Source organism: Nicotiana tomentosiformis, chromosome 2, assembly GCF_000390325.3.
Source record: "Nicotiana tomentosiformis chromosome 2, ASM39032v3, whole genome shotgun sequence".
Lineage (NCBI taxonomy): Eukaryota > Viridiplantae > Streptophyta > Magnoliopsida > Solanales > Solanaceae > Nicotiana > Nicotiana tomentosiformis.
The window spans coordinates 89,479,608-89,497,950 of NC_090813.1; the positions used below are offsets into that span (position 1 = coordinate 89,479,608).

Here is an 18,343-nt window from a genome sequence, read left to right on the forward strand (position 1 = left end):
GCCTCTGTTGTAGACAAAGCAACTGTTGACTGCAAAGTAGACTTCCAACTAACTGGTGCCTTTGCAAAAGTAAACACATAAACTTCCAAGAGTACATCTCTTTGACTTGCTAGCCAGTAAAATACACCTCGTCATCATATCTCAGGGCCTGCACCAGTTGCGGTATGAGGAAGGTTATTCTTTGAGGAGGATACGACTCCAACACCCTTAGAACATAAGCCATAACCCGTGGATGACCCTTGTATGCTTGTGTGAGGAACTCCAACGCCTGTGTAATTGAACAAGCAGCCCAGTGTGGCAGTTGTTCAAAAAGTGTTGAATTTTCATATCCCGTTTTATTTTCAAGGACTCAATTTGAATCTTTGTTCTGTGATGCATTTCAATATGCCAAGCATACGAGAAACTCTTATCCTGTGAGTGATAATAGAAGCACAACTTCGTTTATGACTATTCATTTTGATGTATGAGGTCCTACACAAACTGTTTCTTTGTATGGTAGTCGATGGTTTGTTACTTTCATTGATTTGCTACACTAGGATGACTTGAGTATATTTGTTAAAAATTAAAAGTTAAGTTTTCCTTTGTTTTCAGTCATTTCATAAGATGATTTGTATTCAGTTTGATGCCAAAACAAAAATCTTGAGAATTAACAATGACAACGAATACATGGATAAAAGATTTGGTGCTTATTTGGTGTGCAATGGGATAGTCCATCAGACTTGTTGTCCTTACACTAGTGCACAAAATGGAGTCGCTGAAAGAAAAAAATAGGCATTTGTTAGAAATAGCACGATGTCTTATGTTCATCATGCATCTATCAAAACCTTATTTGGGGGATGCTATTCTAGTGGCTTCCTATCTTATCAACAGAATGCCACTTAAAACCCTCAATTTTCAAAGTCCTCTAGAAGTTTTAAAGGGTATTAATGAATATACTGTTTCTCCAAAGGTGTTTGGATGTGTTTGCTTTATCTACACTAAAAATTCTGGAAAATTTGATCCTAGAGCTATAAAATGTGTATTCATTGGGTATTCTCTGACACAGAAAGGTTACAAATGTTATCATCCTCCCTCTAGGTGATTTTTTGTTAGCATGGATATTACTTTTTCGAGAATTTAAGCCGTATTTCAGTTTTACCTCATCACCTCTTCAGGGGAGAGCAATAAAGAGGAAGAGGTGATTCTACCTAGTTCCATTACTGGACCTCTTGGTGACATTATGACAGGGGAAAGTGAAATTGGAGAAATTATTTTGGGGGAGAGACTATTGGACATTTAGATAGGCTTGATTTGAAAACTTACTCAAGAAAAAATAGAGTACCAGAAGCCATCATGCAATCTACCGAAGTTGAACCTCCTTCTACCGGTGAGTTATCTACATTTTTTAATGATTTAGATGAACCTATTGCTCATAGAAAAGGAGTCAGATCTTGCACCACCAAACACCCGTTATCTAATTTTGTCTCCTATAATTCTCTGTCTCCCTTTTGTAGAGCATTTTCCTTATCTATTTCTTCTGTGTCTATTCCCCATAATTGGAGGGAAACTTTTGTAGATCCTAAATGGAAGCAAGCTATGATTGAAAAAATAAAGGCCTTATAAAAAAATGAGACTTGGGAACTTTTCACTTTACCACCAGACAAGACATTGGTTGGCTGCAAATGGGTCTTCAATGTGAAGCACAAAGCTGATGGCTTGATTGAAAGATTCAAAGCAAGATTGGTGGCTAAGGGATTTACTCAGACTTATGAAGTGAATTTTCAAAAGACATTTGTCCCTGTTACTAAGATCACTTGGAGATAACAAAAATGAACAGAGGGTCTGGCAGGGGTTCTGGATAGGTGTTCCAGCAAGCTGTCTCCATGGAGAAAGCAGTATTTATCTTTTGGAGGAAGACTTACTTTGATAAGCAGTGTGTCTGATGGTGTTCCAACGTACTTTGATATGCAGTGTGTTGGATGGTGTTCCAACTTAATGTATTTGTTTCAATTACCTGTGAAAGTGGAGAAGAAGCTAAGAGCCCGTTTGGACATAAGAAATTTTTTAAAAAAAAACTTCAAAAAGCTGTTTTTTAAAATTTTCACTCAGATTACTCACAAAACTTTAAAAACAATCCAAAATTATATTTATTTCCAAACACAACTCTAATTTTTAAATATCATTTTCACTTGAAATTTATTTTTCACTTTTTTTTGGAATTTTACAATTCTTATGTCCAAACGCCCACTAAATACTTTGAGGAGTATTTTTTTATGGGAAGATAATGCAGATAAAAGGAAGCTAGATCTAATCAAATGGCAAAGGGTAATGACTGCTTAAAAGGGTGGTGGGATGCGGATTAGAAATTTGAGATTGCATAATGAGTGCTTATTATCTATCTTGCTGTTTTCAATGCTTCTTTTACATGGCTCCTCATTGTTGTTGCTGGCTGTTTTCTTTTCATTATTGTTGTGCTTGCCCTTCATTGAGCCGAGGGTCTATTTGAAACATCCTCTCTATCTCCACGAGATAAGGGTAAGGTTTACTTACACACTACCCTCCCCAAACCCCACTACGTGATATTATACTGGGTTGTTGTATAACGAGTAAGTGCTTATTATGCAAATGGTTGTGGAAATACAATGAGGGAAAATAAAGCATTTGGAAGAAGTCGATAAATGTTAAATATGTGAAGAAGGATGTTAGGAGTCCTCCCACTGTTCAAATTTTCTCGAAAGGTAGTATCTGGAGCTACACTAGCAGGTTCAGCAATACACTAAACTGAGGTTGGGCAATAGTGTCAAAATCAACGCATGGAGTATGGGCGGGGGTAGTGTTTCTGAATTCTTTTCCCTTAGTAGGTGGTTGTGGAGTCTAGAAGAGGATTTAATGATTGGGAGATGGAAGAAGTTGGCAACTGCTTCAGTTACTTGGCACAGTAGTGATAGAGAAGATAAGAAGATTACATGGTTTGGACTGTAAGTAATGATATGAAATATTCTGTCAGAAGTTGTTATAATTTTCTCCAGGATTAAGCTGATAATTATGAACCAAAGTGTCCATGGAAAATGCTATGGAGTTGGTCACGTAACACACCTAACAAATCAACCAGCTAAAAAAATCTAATATTGCCAACCTAGCAGTTCTAAATCTTATTTAATAATAATTATTTACCAGGGAAAACATAGAATCTGATTTTTCTTTCTTTGTTTTATCAGAATAGCAACTGGGTCTTTCTCTCAACTATGGTACATGTAGAGGAAATATGTTTTGTTGGAAAAACGTCACCATTCCTCAACATTGTGAAAAACATGGTCTTCTTTCAATAGGAGTATAAATATTTTGGGTGGAGACAGTATTTTAGCTTATGGTACTTAAGAGTTTAAAATCTTAGACACCCTTTCGAGTTTCGCTGAAAGATCTGAATTTGCGTGGTTCCAACTGATGTTTTACTTGCTTATTCCCTTCTTTGCTATCCTATTTCATATTTTCTATTGCACGTACTATTAGCTAATCCCTCTTTCCATGCTTCAGGAAAAGCTTTGTAAAGCAAACACTTGGCAAAATTTGCAGCCTGCAGCAGAAATTGTTTCGCTCTTATCTGAGATAAACATTGGTACTGATAAAAATGATTGTCGTACCAGAACAAAAACAGCAAATATTCCTGCTGTTATGGCTGCAGCAGCTGCACCATCTGGAGCAAAATGAAATTTAACAGAGGCATTTAATTTCGAGGTACTCAGTACTGGTATGATCAGTGCAACTGCGAAGTGTAATCATGCTGGAGGAATTGCTGGTATGAGAAGGTTATATGATAGTATTGGTAGCCTTGATCTCCCAACTTTGGGTCCTGATGATATGGTGGGAAATTTGCAGCCAAAAACTGAGTCCTTTTCTGATGTTTTACTTACAAATTTTGTCCAACAGCTCCAGAAATTTGTCATCTATGTTGAAGGAGGGGGAGAAGTGGACAAGTCATCTTTCCGTGAAACATGTTCTCTAGCAACTGCTTTTCTTCTCTCTGATCTGGTATAGACAAGTTCTGAATTTTTATTTTTTGGACTACTCATCAAAAAAATAAAAATAAAAAGTTTTAATTTGTAGCAGACTTTGCTTTTTTAGACTACTCATCAAAAAAAAAAAAATTCTCTTTCCACCCTGCAATTTTGTTATTTGCTTTACATGTTACTGAAATTGCTTTTCTCCACAGGGCTCTGATTCTAAATCAAATGTTGAAAGCTTTTCACAACTTGTACATCTTCTTTGCTGGTGCCCAGCTTATATATTGACACCCGATGCCATGGAAACTGGTGTATTTATTTGGACGTGGTTGGTTTCTGCTGCTCCTCAATTGTGTTCTCTGGTACTTGCTGAGCTTGTCGATGCCTGGTTGTGGACAGTGGACACAAAGCAAGGAGTTTTTGCATCTGAAGTTAGGTGTTGCGGACCTGTTGCTAAGTTAAGGCCTCACCTAGTACCCGGGGAGCCAGAAGCACCGCCTGAGAAGGATCTTGTTGAACAAATAATGGCCCACAGACTATGGCTTGTGTTCTTTATTGATCATTTTGAGGTGATTATCAGTGTTTCGATGCTTCCACTCCTTTCGATGTTCCTTATGAATCACCGAGATAATCAAGCACAAGCTTGTATATTGTCCACCCAAAGTGGTTAGGTTAAAGATGGTGTAATAGTACACCTGACCCATCACTTTTTTGAAAATTAATTTGATGCATGTTGGCATATGATGTTTTGCCTCTATTAAAATACTTCAGCAGTAGGGCTTTCGAGTTAAAATATATAGAGTTTTCCATGGTGATACCAATTTTGCGAAATTTGTGTCCTTAGCTGTTCTCTTCTTTCATTCTATTTCTGTCTGGTACAACTTTTACCAAGTATCCTCTTGCACTTGCTAGAGAAACCATCATTGGTTTCCTTCCTCACCAAATTCTTGCACTAATGTTGTTCCGTGTAAACTACGGTCTGGATATGTATTTGGTTTGTTAAATGCTTGTTGTGTTTGGATTAGTTGGAATGTGGTGGTACCACAGTAGAACTACTATAATCTTTGGTGCTACCTTGGTCACAGTTGAGATGATGATGTTTTCTATATCGCTCGAACTTTTCATTTTTTGCTCTTCACTTCTTGAGCCATTCCTTTTTCCAGGGGGGGTCAATAGTTGTCTAAGGAACATGGTTTAACCATTCATTGACCCCCCAAAAAAAAGTATTTCTGTGAAAGACACTGCCTTTCTTGATAATGTTGCTAAAAGTTTTCAACTGCTGTGATGCCTGAATAATTGTTTCAGCCTTTTGATTCTCTCAACATTATTTAAAATGTTAAAACTATAGTTTTTTGTCTTTGCAGGTCGTTCGACATGATATGTTCCACAGCTTTTACTTTTCTGGCGGTTATTGCAAGGAACTACCAAACTGCCCTGGAACTTTTCTTCCCACCCTGCTGCTACTGGCACATTTTTCACCCTCATGCTTCTTGGACTGAAGTTTTGCTCGTGCAGATCACATGGTGTTTTGCAAAATCTCAGGGCTGGGCTTAAGCTTCTGGAAGACAGAATATATCGGTAAACACTGACCTACATTTAATTGGACTAGTATGTGTTAAATGGACCTTGGGCCTAACTCAACCTCAAAAGCTAGCTCAAGAGGTAAGGATTGCCCAAGTCCATATAAGGAGACCACCCATTCCCTTCATTGTCGTTATGGGACTCAACAGTATGTTTGCATGTATTGTGAATACAGGCAAATGAATAGCGGAAGGTCCTCGCTCATCTTCTTTGACCAATAGCTTGCTAGAAGATACTGAGTTGCACACAAACACTTCTTTATTTGTTTATGGAAGTTTATCATTTAATGTGTTACACCAGATTTGGGAATTTTGGACTATTTGCAGGGCTTCATTGGGGTGGTTTGCTCACCAACCTGAGTGGTATGACATGAATAACAACTTTGCCCTGAGTGAGGCGCAGTCTGTTTCTATGTTTGTCCATCATCTTTTGAATGAGCAATTAGATACTCCCCAACTTTATTCTGAAAGACGGTGACTCGAAAACTCTTTGAATGATGTGGTGAGATAATCATAACGATGAGCTGCAAACTTTGATTCTTACATCATTTGAGAAACTTTTTGTGCCGAAAACATTCTGTTTGTCGTGGGAACAGTTTCTTTTCTCTAACTACTTATGGTCCTTGTGCTCTTTTTTTAACTTAATGATGCTTACAGAAAGATCAATTCCATCATGTTTGGGGTCAAATGGAGAGCTATGTTGTTTGGAGGGAGAAGGTGAAGCAGTTGCTTCTGTTGTTATGCCAGCATGAAGCTGTCAGACTTGATGTCTGGGCACAACCTATTGCCAAGTAATGCACATTGATTGCTGATTGTGTTTCTCCCTGTTCTAACTTCTCCCTTTAACATGGTTTGCCATTATTTTTATTAATTCTTTCCAATATCAGGGAAACCACTCCATGTCTTAAAATCAGCTCTGACAATTGGGTCAGTCTTGCTCGAACTGCCTTTTCTGTGGATCCTCGTTTATCGTTGTGTCTGGCTGCCAGGTTTCCTGCAAATATTCATCTAAAGGCTGAAGTAACGCAGTTAGTGCAAGTATGCATTTCCGTCCCAGTTTTCATACCCTTCAGTCTTTTTATCAAACCCTGAATGGATGTGCCTGAATGATAGCTATTTAAGATGGAACTTGGAAGACTTAAAGCAGAAATGACATAAATTGATTTTAGGATGATGCATGTCGCATTATTTGTCTATTTCCTGGAAATTTCTGTGCGTAACATCTAAAATAAGGGCCTCTCTAATTTCTCATAACTAGTTTGAATCAGATGGTGGCTGTTTTCTGTAACAAACTTCTTGCCAGAAAATAGAAAGATGTCCGTTGTTATTTATTCTAAATTATTTTCTTTTCCTTTAAAACGAGTATTGGAAATTTCTAGAGAAATTTCAACCTAAAGAAACTTCAATATTTAATGGGAAAAAGTTGATTCTTATAGAATATGCTTGCAACTCGTTTGTTCCATCCTTTTTTTTTTTTTTTGATAAGGTAAATAATTTTATTAACAATTGGGGACTAACCCCGTATACAAGCCGTATACCAACAAAAAAAAAAGAAGAAGAGAACATACACCAAAATATAGTTCTCAACAAAAGAGATCCAATCCTCTATACAAATAGGGACCTCATGAGTACAACAAAAAGAAACTAGGAACAAGAAACTACTTTGTAATTTCACAAAATCTTATTCCACCCCTTCAAAAGCCCTCCTATTTCTTTCTTTCCATATTACCCACATGATTACTAAGGGAGCGACACTCCATGCCCTTGGACTTCTCTTTCCACTCATGTGAACCCAACTATGCAACACCTCCTTTACTGTACCCGGCATCGCCCATTGCACCTCAAACAAATTAAGGATCTTTCTCCACAACCGATTAGCCACTTTACAATCATCATCACCTAAGCTTTTGCACATGAAGCACCAACTAACGTAGGTGATCCTTCTCTTTCTCAAATTTTTCGCTATCAAAATCACTCCCCTCGCCGCCAACCACACAAAGAAACACACCTTTTTTGGTGCTCTGGGAATCCAAATAGAGTAATGAGAGAAAATGTGTTCCTCTCTCACTAATAACCTCTTATAATAAGATTTAACCGTGAATAATCTATTTTTACTCTCCCGCCATCTCCATACATCCGATACATTATTCGATTTATCCAACCCATACAATAACTCAACTAGATTGTGAAATTCTTCCATCTCCCAATCATGTAGGTTCCTCCTAAATCTCAAATCCCAATGAAGCACCCCTCCATGGGACCTACAAATTTGTTGGACCGTCATCTCTCTCTGGCAAGATACTCTATATAAGTTAGGAAAAGTTTCCCTCAACTCGTTCTCCTCGCACCACTTATGCACCCAAAAGTTCTCATTTGTTCCATCCTTAGTGTGCCTTGATATCTCTAGAACTACATATGCATTGGTATCATCTTTTTTGGATAACTAAAGCTTTAATCATATAAGCACCGAGAAGGTGCCACATTGTACAAAATTTATGTAGGACGTTGCTCTTTTCCAACAACTAAAGGAGTTGATAAGATCCACTTTGATAAGAATACAGTTAATAAAGTTGAGTTGGAGTATCGGATGAAGTTCTGCTGCCTTGCATTTCAGACAAACAAAAAAGGTTTTGACTTACATTTTTCTCTGCTCCAAGCTCTATTTGTATAAGTATTCTGGTTGTCATGAGGAAAAGATGAGGAAGGAACACTCCTACGAAACAGCTGAAAATGCGTCATTATCGGGAACCTATGATCTGGCTGACAAGAAGCTCAATTCTTTTTGGAAAAGGATTCTCTAGGAGAAGGGGATTATACTCTTAGATGAGGACTCTAATCTAAAAGGAGTGTGGGGAAATGAATATTGTGATGGGGGTGAAGCAGTGTTGCGTCTGGAAAATGATTTTGCAGGTATGCTACGGAAGTTAGTTTCCAAATTTTAAGGAAAATGTAATCTTAGGAAAAAATGTTTTCTCAAAAATTTGGCAGTGCAAACATGAGAAAATTGGAAAATATTTTCGTCATACCAAACACATGGTAAAGATCGGGAAAGAAAATGCATTGTTGTTGTTGATTAGCATGATTTCAGAGAGAATTAATTTTATTTAGGAGATTCGATTTTATTTTATTTTATTTCATAGCTGAAATGGTTGTATAGTGTTGATTATCATGATTCAAGGAGACTTGATTTAGGAGTGTTGATTAGTATGATTTCAGGAGATTTGATTTTATTCTGATTTGATTTGATTTGATTTGATAGCTGAATTGATTGTATAGATTTATTTTATTTCCTTAATTAGAATTAGGAGCTTTGTATAAATTTCCTTGCTCATGGGATGTAAACACATACAAAAATACAAGAAACCTTTTCTTTTTCTCAAAATCTATATGGTATCAGAGCCATTGCTGCCTTTTTTAGGTGAGTTATCTTCCTTGCAGCACTACGGTTCCGTTTTTATCAAAGAGGTCGAGTTTTCTCTCTCTTGTTGGTTGTCCGCAACACAAGCTCCTTCTGATTTCCTTCTGATTTGGCTAAAATATGAAAACATTCAAGGAGACAGTTTCCGGAGAAATCTTGTCTTCAGATCAAATTCAGCTTCTCCATCGCCTCCTAGCCAAACTTGCCTCCGCTAATGTTGCGACATCCAATTATGTGCAATCAGGTACTGCCTTTACTGCTCACCTTAATTCTTGGATTGTCGATTCTGCAAATACACACATGACACGCTCTTCTAAAGGTATTCAAAACTATTCTCTGTGTCCCAAATGAGATAATGTTAAAATAGCCAATGGTTCTTTAATACCTATCTCTGGAACATGTTCTGTCATTTGTACTCATAATATTAAACTATCATCCATGCTCCATGTCCCTGAGTTCCCTGTCAATCTTTTATCTGTTAATGTCATCACCAAAGCTATAAACTGCAAAATCGAGTTCTTTCCCGATCATTGTATTTTTCAAGATCTTCAAACAGGGAAAAGGATTGGCAGTGGTAGATTACGTGATGACTTGTATATATTAGATGGGATTGGGGTTTGGGGAAACATAGAGGGGATGGATCAAGTTCTGCATATTCTCAGTCAGATTCTCTATCCTGGTTAATGGTAGCCCGTGTGGTTTCTTTGGCAGCTCCATGGGTCTCACGCAAGGTGACCCCCTATCCCCAATGTTATTCATTCTAGTAATGGATGCTCTGAGCAAAATGATGGATCGTGCGGCGGGCGGAGGCTTCTTGAGAGGATTCTCAGCTCTGATTGGGGTGCTCAGTGCCCGAAGAGTCTCACATTTGCTTTTTGCGGATGACACACTGGTTTTCTGTGATGCCGATACGGATCAGTTAACCTACCTGAAGTAGGTCTTGTAGTGGTTCCATTAGTATCAGGACTCAAAATCAACATCGGCAAGTGTGAGATTTTCCCAGTAGGTGAGGTTGCTAACATTGATGCCTTGTCTTATGTTCTCAGATGCAAGGTGGGCTCCCTTCCCACTACTTACCTGGGCCTCCCATTTGGCGCTTCATATAAGGATACTACGGTTTGGAATCCAGTGATCGAGCGGGTTGAAAAACGATTAGCAGGCTGGCAAAAACAGTATTTGTCAAAAGGAGGTAAGGAAGTACTCATCAAAAGCACTTTATCGAGTATGCCTACCTATTACTTATCCCTATTGCAAGCACCGGTGAGCATCACAGAAAAACTGGAGCGACTTCAAAGGAACTTTTTTTTGGATGCGGCAGATGGAACTAGAAAGTTTCATCTAGTGAATTGGCAGACAGTCACTTCCCCAAAGAAGTGGGGTGGACATGGAGTGAAAGATCTTAGGGTATTTAACAGAGCTTTAATGGGGAAGTGGCTGTGGAGATTCGGGGTATAAGAGCATGCTCTATGGAGGGAGGTCATAGTAGAAAAGTACGATTCCACGGGATGGGGTTGGAGGATCAAGGCAATCACAACACCTTTCGGGTGTGGCATGTGGAGGAGCATCATGAAGAATTAGGAAGCATTCAGTGGCAACATCACTTATATGGTGGGAGATGGAAGGAGAATCATCTTTTGGAATCATAGGTGGTATGGAGAGGATACTCTGAGGGTCTCCTTCCCCCACGTCTTCAGAGTTTCAAACCAGAAGGAACTGATGGTCCAACAGATTCGTAAGAAGCATGAAGGGGGTAATATGGGACTTCTCATTTAGAAGGAACATGCAAGATTGGGAGATTGCGGATCTCCAAGATTTGTTGGCACTGCTATATGGGCAAGACAGGCCCCAGCCATCCTGCGACTCTTGGAGATGGGGCTTGCGTGGCGATGGTTTGTTCACCGTAAAGTCCTTTTAGCAGAGTATGTTTGTGAGAGATGAGACCATTTTTCCATACTCCTCGATCTGGATTCCTAGGGCGCCCATGGAGGTGTGATTTTTTGCATGGCTAGCGGTGAGGGGAGTGATCTTGACTGCTGAAAATCTCCGAAAGAGAGGAATTACACTTGTTTGGTGCTACATGTGTAAAAGCTCATGGAAAGAAGTTGATCACCTTTTGTTGCATTGCCCTGTGTCCTCTGCTTTGTGAAGGGCAATCCTGAATCCTTTTGGTGTTCAATGGGTGATGTCAAGCACTGTAAAGGAAATGTTATATAGTTGGGTCGGTTTCCATAGAAGAAGAAGGCAAAAGGCGTGGAAGTTCGCCCCGTTAGCTCTCATGTGGATAGTATGGAGGAGAGAAATAGGAGAGCTTTTGAGGAGATTGAGTCTCCTTTTTCACATCTTAAGAATAGTCTTTTATCTTTGATCGCTTTTTGGTGCACTCATTTAGCCCCTACTTGTATAGAAGATTGTGCGTGTTTTGTAGAGAATCATATTCTGATGTAAATACTCTACATTTTGGTATACTTCGTGTATACGGGAGTTCTCTCCCTTTTGATTAATACAATTTACCTTATCAAAAAAAAAATATTATATGGGATTCAAAACTTTGGTCAAGCCTTTTTTGGGGAAAGTAAGGATGTCAACCTCGTAAATAATACAACGGCATAGACGGTTAGGACACCCATCATTCTTTGTTTTGAAGAAGTTATATTCCGATTTATTTTTAAGGACTCGATTTGAATCTTTGTTCTGTGATGCGTGTGAATATGCCAAGCATACTAGAAACTCTTATCCAGTGAGTGATAATAGAAGCACAACTCCGTTTATGACTATTCATTTTGATGTATGGAGTCCTACCCAAACTGTTTTTTGTCTGGTCGTCGGTGGTTTGTTACTTTCATTGATTGTTGCACTAAGATGACTTGGGTATATTTGTTAAAATCCAAAAGTGAAGTTTTTTCTTATTTTTAGCCATTTCATAAGATGATTTGTACTTAGTTTGATGCCAAATAAAAATCTTTAGAACTGATAATAGCAATGAATACATGGATAAAAGATTTGGTGCTTATTTGGAGTTCAATGGGATAGTCCATCAGACTAGTTGTCCTTACACTAGTGTACAAAATGGGATCGCTGAAAGAAACAATAGGCATCTGTTAGAAGTAGCAAGATCTCTTATGTTCACCATGCATCTTCCAAAATCTTACTGGATGCTATTCTTGCGGCTGCCTATCATATCAACATAATGCCACTTAAATCCCTCAATTTTCAAAGTCCTCTAGAAACGTTTAAGGGTAAGAATGAATATATTGTTCATCCAAAGGTGTTTAGGTGTGTTTCTTTGTCCATACTAGAAATTCTGAGAAACTTGATCCTATAGCTATAAAGTGTGTTTTCATTGGGTATTTTTCAATACAGAAAGGTTACAAATGTTATCATCCTCCCTCTAGGAGATCTTTTGTTAGCATGGATGTTACCTTTCGAGAATCTGAGCCCTATTTTAGTATTATCTCATCACCTCTTCGGGGGGAGAGCACTAAGGAGTAAGAGGTGATTCTACCTAGTTCTATTACTGGATCTCTTGATGAAAATATCACAGGGAAAAGTGAAATTGGATAAAGAATTCTGGGGGAGACTATTGGGTGTTTGGATAGGCCTGATTTGAAAACATACTTAAGGAGAAATAGAGCAGAAGAAGCTATCATGCAATCCACTGAAGCTTAACCTTCTCCTGTTGGTCAGTTATCTACATTTTCTAATGAGTTAGATTTGCCTATTGCTCACAAAAAAAGGAGTCAGATGTGCACCACCAAACACCCTTTATCTAATTGTCTCTTATAATTTTGTCTCTCTCCTATAGAGCCTTTGTCTTGTTTATTTCTTCGGTATCTATTCCCCAGAATTGGAAGGAAGCTTTTGCATATCCTAAATGGAAGCAAGCTATGATTGAAGAAATGAATGTCTTGTCAAAAAATGAGACTTCGGAACTTGTCACTTTACCACCAGACAAGAAGTTGGTTGGCTGCAAATGGGTCTTCGTTGTGAATCACAAAGCTGATGGTTCAATTGAAAGATTCAAAGCAAGATTGCTGACTAAGGGATTCACTCAGACTTGTGGAGTTGATTATCAAGAGACATTTGCTCCTGTTGTTAAGGTGAACACTGTTAGAATTCTTTAATCTTGTGCACCTAATCTTGATTGGGACTTGCAATAGTTTGATGTGAAGAATGCATTTCTTCATGGAGACTTAGAAGAAGTGTATATGAAGATTCCTCCTGGATTTGATACTGCACAGAGTCAAGGAAAGGTATGCAGATTGAAGAAAGCCTTATACGGACTGAAGCAATCCCCAGAGCTTGGTTTGAAAGATTCAGCAAAGCAATGATCTCCTTCGGTTACCAACAAAGCATTGCTGATCACACCCTCTTCGTAAGAAATCAAACGGGTAAACTCACTCTTCTCATAGTTTATGTTGATGACATAGTAATGACAGTGGATGACAAAGAGGAGATGTCCCGATTGAAGAAGTTGGCACATGAATTTGAGATCAAAGATCTAGGAAAATTGCAGTACTTCTTCAGAATTGAGGTTGCTAGATCCAAAAGTGGAATATTTATTTCTCAAAGGAAGTATATTCTGAATCTTTTGAAAAAAACCGGTATGACGGGTTGTAGACCCTTAGAATCGTCCATTGAAAGCAATCACAAGTTACAAAGCGGAGTTGGAGAATCAGTTGATAAGGAGAGATATTAGAGGCTGGTTGGAAAACTCATTTATCTCTCCCACACTAGACCAGACATAGCCTATTCAGTTAACCTGGTGAGTCATTTCATGCATGATCCCCGAGATCCTCATATTCAAGCTGTCTTTCACATTTTGCGGTATCTAAAGTCTGCTCCTGGAAAAGGTCTACTTTTATCCAAACATGATCACCTCCAAATAGAAGCCTTTATAGACGCGGATTGGGCTTGATCTCTATATGACAGAAGATCAACATCCGGTTACTATACGCTCGTAGGAGGAAACTTTGTTACTTGGAGAAGAAAGAAGCAAAGTGTAGTTATTAGATCAAGTGCGGAGGCAGAATATAGTGGCCCAGGGTATTTGCGAACTAGTTTGGCTACAAATGCTACTACAGGAATTGAGACTGTCTGAAAAAGGAAAACTTTCCTTGTACTGTGACAATAAGGTTGCCATCAGTATAGCTCATAATCCAGTCCAGCATTATCGAACAAAGTATGTAGAAATTGATCGACACGTCATCAAAGAAAATGTTACAACTAGTGTCTTGAGTTTATTTCATGTGCCATAGGAAAAACAACTAGCTGATGTGTTTACCAAAAGTCTCAACAAGCGAACTTTCCATACTTTGAGTTACAAGTTGGGCACGTGCGGCATCTTTGCACCAACTTGAGGGGGAGTCTTGCTTAGCATGATTCAAGGAAACTTGATTTAGGAGTGTTGATTAGCATGATTTCATGAGATTTAATTATATTTAGGAGATTGTTGATTGGCATGATGTCAGGAGACTGATTTTATTTGATAGTTGGGTTGATTGTATAGATTTATTTTATTTTCTTAATTAGCATTAGGAGCTTTGTATTAATTCTCCCACTCATGGGATGCAAACACACAGAAATACAAGAAGCCTTTTCTTCGTCTCAAAATCTACATATAGATTTATTTTATTACCTTAATTAGCATTAGGTAGGGGTGGGCGTTCGGTACGGTATTTGAAAACTACGGTCGGTACTTCGGTATATCAATTATGCATACCAAATACCGTACCAAAGTAGTTCGATACGGTTTTACATTTTGTTGTTTGGTTCAATACGGTTTCGATATCGTACAAGGTCTTTGTGAACTAAACAGTGGTGAACTACTAAAATCTAATTCATTAGAAAATTTCTAATAACGTGATAAACGAGCATAGCAACAGAATGTGAGCAATTCCTTTACTTCTAATTACTTCTAATAGAAATCATATCATTATCTATTTTCTCGAGCACTTAGTCATTGATGATTTTGCATCTCAATAAGGCGTAAGGGACCTCTGGATTTTGCATCTAAAACCTAGGACTATCATTAGGCCGGGGCATTGGACTTGGTCTTAATGGGTTACTGTCTAGGGGGTAAGAACTAACAAGTTAAAATTTTGGGCTGGAAATTGATAACTTGGGCTGGGGCAGTTCAGGATGGTGTACTTAATTAATTCGGTATTTTGGTAATACAGAAATATCGAAACCTCAATGCCGAGGACCGTACTGAAGTAGTACGAAATACAGCATAAACCGATACCAAAATACCGAATTAATTCGGTTCGGTTCAGAATTTTATTTTTCAGGAGATTTGATTATATTTAAGAGATTTAATTTAATTTTATTTGATTTGATTTGATAGCTAGACTGATTGTATAGATTTATTTTATTTCCTTAATTACTATTAAGAGCTTTGTATAAATTCCCTTGCTCATGGGATGTGAACAAAAATAGAAATATGAGAAGCCTTTTCTTCTTCTCAAAATCTACATGGTATCGGAACCATTGCTGCCTTTTTTAGGTGAGTTATCTCCCTCGCAGTACTAGGGTTCCATTTTTTATAAAAACAGATCGAGTTTTCTCTCTTGGTGGTTGTCCGTAACACAACTCATTCTAGTCAGCTTTTTTGGAATTTCCTTTTCTGATAGGATTGCTGGAACATTCTGAACCTATCCCTACTAGTTTCGATTTTTCCGTTCACCGGAGTTAAGGTTCCGTCGAGACAGACTTGGTTTCTGGCGAGGCATATTATTTTCATCATTTTTCTTCTGATTGAGCAAAAAATATGGAGACATTCAAGGAGACGATTTTTAGAAAAATCCTGTCTTCGGATGAAATTCAGCTTCTTGGTCGCCTCCTAGACAAGCTTGACTCCGCTAATATTGCCACATCCAATTATGTGCAATCAGGTACAACCTTTGTAGCTCACCTTAATTCTTGGATTGTTGATTCTTGTGCAAATAGACACATGACATGCTCTTCTAAAGGCATGCAAAATTGTTCTCCGTGTTTCAAAAAAGATAATGTCAAAATTGCCAATGGTTCTTTAACACCTCTGGAACAGGTTCTGTCATTTGTACTCCTAATATTAAACTATCATTTGTGCTCTATGTCCCAGAGTTCTCTGTTAATATTTTATCTATAAGTGCCATCCCTAAAGCTTTAAGCTGTGAAATCGAGTTTTTTCCCAATCATTGTATTTTTTAGGATTTTCTAACAGAGAAAATGATTGGCAGTGGTAGATTGAGTTATGACTTGTATATATTAGATGGAATTCAAAACTCTGGTCAAGCCTTTTTTAGGGAAAGTAAGGATGTCAACTAAGAAATAATACAGTGGCATAGACGGTTAGGACACCCATCATTCTTTGTTTTGAAGAAATTATATCTCAGCTTGTTTTCAAGGACTCAATTTGAATTTTTGTTCTATGATGCATGTTAATATCCCAAGAATACTAGAAACTCTTATCCTAAGAGTGATAATAGAAGCACACCTCTGTTTTTGACTATTTATTCTGATTTATGAGGTCTTGCCCAAATTGTTTCTTTGTGTGGTAGTCGATGATTTTTGTTACTTTTATTGATTGCTGCACTATGATGACTTGGGTATATTTGTTAAAAGTCAAAAGTGAAGTTTTCTCAGTCTGATACCAAAATAAAAATCTTGAGAACTAGTTGTGTCACACCCCAACCTAGGTTAGGTGGACAGGCACATAATGCCTTAGGTACATAGGCGACCCATTCCATAAAACTAGTAAACTTACCACATTTGCAACACTTGCAATCAGAAAATCCTAAAATACACACACATATATATATATATATATATATATATATATATATATATATATATATATATATATATATATATATATAAATAGATAGATAGATAACAGCAAAGGGCCAAATATACCCTTGTACTTTCGAAAATAGTCTAAAAATACTCTTCGTTATACTATTGGGTTATCTATACCCTGTCATACTTTGGAACAAATATACCTTTATTTTGGATGGAGTGCCACGTGGCAGCACCAGATGAAAATGACCCGTTTCTTTTTTTTTTTTTACTCGATCCGTTTTAAAATTTAGTTTTTTCAGCTTTATTAAAGCATATATTTTATAAAAAGTGGAATTTATTTTTGTAAAAACTGAAAAAAAAAAAAAAGGAATTTGCAAAATATAGAAAAAAGAATATTTTTTTGTAAAAACTGGAAAAAAAAAAAAGAGACTCTCCTAAAGCAATGGACTACATATGCATTAGTTTAAAAAAATGAAAATATTTTGCAAAATCTTTTTTTTTCCAGTTTTTACAAAAAAAATACTTTAAAAAACTGAAAAAACTGAAAATTATATATTTTGCAATTTTTTTTTTTTTTTGACGTTCAATTCACTTAATCCACTCCAAATTTTCTGACGTTCCTGAAAACGATGTCCTGTTCTGGTTGCTGCACCAATCTTTTCAGAACTCACTTGTCATTTTATTATTGATATTGTTCGGGTATTTACTTGTGAAACTTCTCAATTCGGCCTTTGTCTGAATACTTTCTCTCAGCTGATTATTACTTCCAACAGCCTAATTGGGTTGAGCAAAAGTTTCCTCAAATTTGGCCAAATGGTTTTAATTGTCATCTTTGCCTTAGCCTCTAATTTGCCTCACTGATTCAGGCATGAAGTATATATGGCATCTTATGTTTTTGGTGTTTTTCATTAAATATTTGCTCATTACCATATTATTTCTTTCTTAGAAGTGCTTTAATTACTTCAAATTGTCAAAGTCAGAGTCAAACCTCTTCACTGATACAATAAAACAAAATCGTACATACTGTTGCAGGGTTGCTTTACATGTGTGACAAGCTAACAACTGTCAGACAAATGCATGTCCTAAATAAATGTGTTTCTATTTGACGTTGCTATGCTTTTCTTCGTGCTGCTTGTTTGCTCTATCTCTGTATTGCATGTTCATATATTAACTTTAACCTGAAATGTTAATTTGTTTGGAGCAGTTTCCTCCTCATTTTGCTGACTGTGTTAGGCCATGCAGCTTCGCTGGTACTAATGAACAAATCTAGTCCAAGAAACGGCATATAGTAAGAAACACGGATTTCTGACCTGAAGATATATCTGCTCAAATCACTTCTTTTTTTTAAAGATGTTGGTGGTCTTCTAAAGCATCCTAAGGTCAAATCATTTTATTTTGGCGAGGAAATAGGACTTAATATACAGCTCCTAACTTGTCACAATTTCTCTGAGTTGGCATGTTTTTCAATCTTTATTTTCATCTTTCCTTGAGCCGAGGGTCTATCATAAACAACTTCTCTACCTTCAAGGTAGGGTTAAGGTCTGCGTACACACTACCCTCCCCAGATTCCACTTGTGAGATGATAC

At 37.4% G+C, this 18,343-nt stretch overlaps 2 protein-coding genes across 7 annotated transcripts; both read left to right on the plus strand.

The window, feature by feature from the left end:
* The first annotated feature begins 1,226 nt into the window (after positions 1 to 1,226).
* Positions 1,227 to 18,282, plus strand: LOC104111827 (phosphatidylinositol 4-kinase alpha 1-like). Of its 6 annotated transcripts, none has more exons than XM_070195721.1 (7): positions 1,227 to 1,366; positions 1,542 to 4,008; positions 4,190 to 4,549; positions 5,345 to 6,062; positions 6,218 to 6,351; positions 6,448 to 6,598; positions 18,000 to 18,282. In XM_070195721.1, the coding sequence occupies exons 2-4, from the start codon at positions 3,730 to 3,732 to the stop codon at positions 5,477 to 5,479; spliced, it is 774 nt and encodes a 257-aa protein (XP_070051822.1). In that variant the 5' UTR covers positions 1,227 to 1,366; positions 1,542 to 3,729; the 3' UTR covers positions 5,480 to 6,062; positions 6,218 to 6,351; positions 6,448 to 6,598; positions 18,000 to 18,282. The 6 variants fall into 6 exon arrangements, with proteins under 6 accessions (XP_070051822.1, XP_070051821.1, XP_070051820.1 ...); XM_070195720.1 differs by lacking the exon at positions 18,000 to 18,282 and adding an exon at positions 8,999 to 9,262; XM_070195719.1 differs by lacking the exon at positions 18,000 to 18,282 and having other exon boundaries at positions 5,345 to 5,558; positions 5,888 to 6,062; positions 6,448 to 6,898.
* Positions 13,303 to 13,674, plus strand: LOC138905233 (uncharacterized mitochondrial protein AtMg00810-like). The gene has a single exon (XM_070193739.1). It carries the CDS (start codon positions 13,303 to 13,305, stop codon positions 13,672 to 13,674), a length of 372 nt encoding a protein of 123 aa, XP_070049840.1.
* Positions 18,283 to 18,343: the final 61 nt, after the last annotated feature.

Coding starts and splice junctions, on each gene's coding strand:
- LOC104111827 (XM_070195721.1), top strand. CDS start 3,730: ATGATCAGTGCAACTGCGAAGTGTAATCATGCTGGAGGAATTGCTGGT. Junction 4,009..4,189: donor CTTTTCTTCTCTCTGATCTG/GTATAGACAAGT, acceptor TTTTCTCCACAG/GGCTCTGATTCTAAATCAAA. Junction 4,550..5,344: donor TCTTTATTGATCATTTTGAG/GTGATTATCAGT, acceptor TTGTCTTTGCAG/GTCGTTCGACATGATATGTT.
- LOC138905233 (XM_070193739.1), top strand. CDS start 13,303: ATGATCTCCTTCGGTTACCAACAAAGCATTGCTGATCACACCCTCTTC.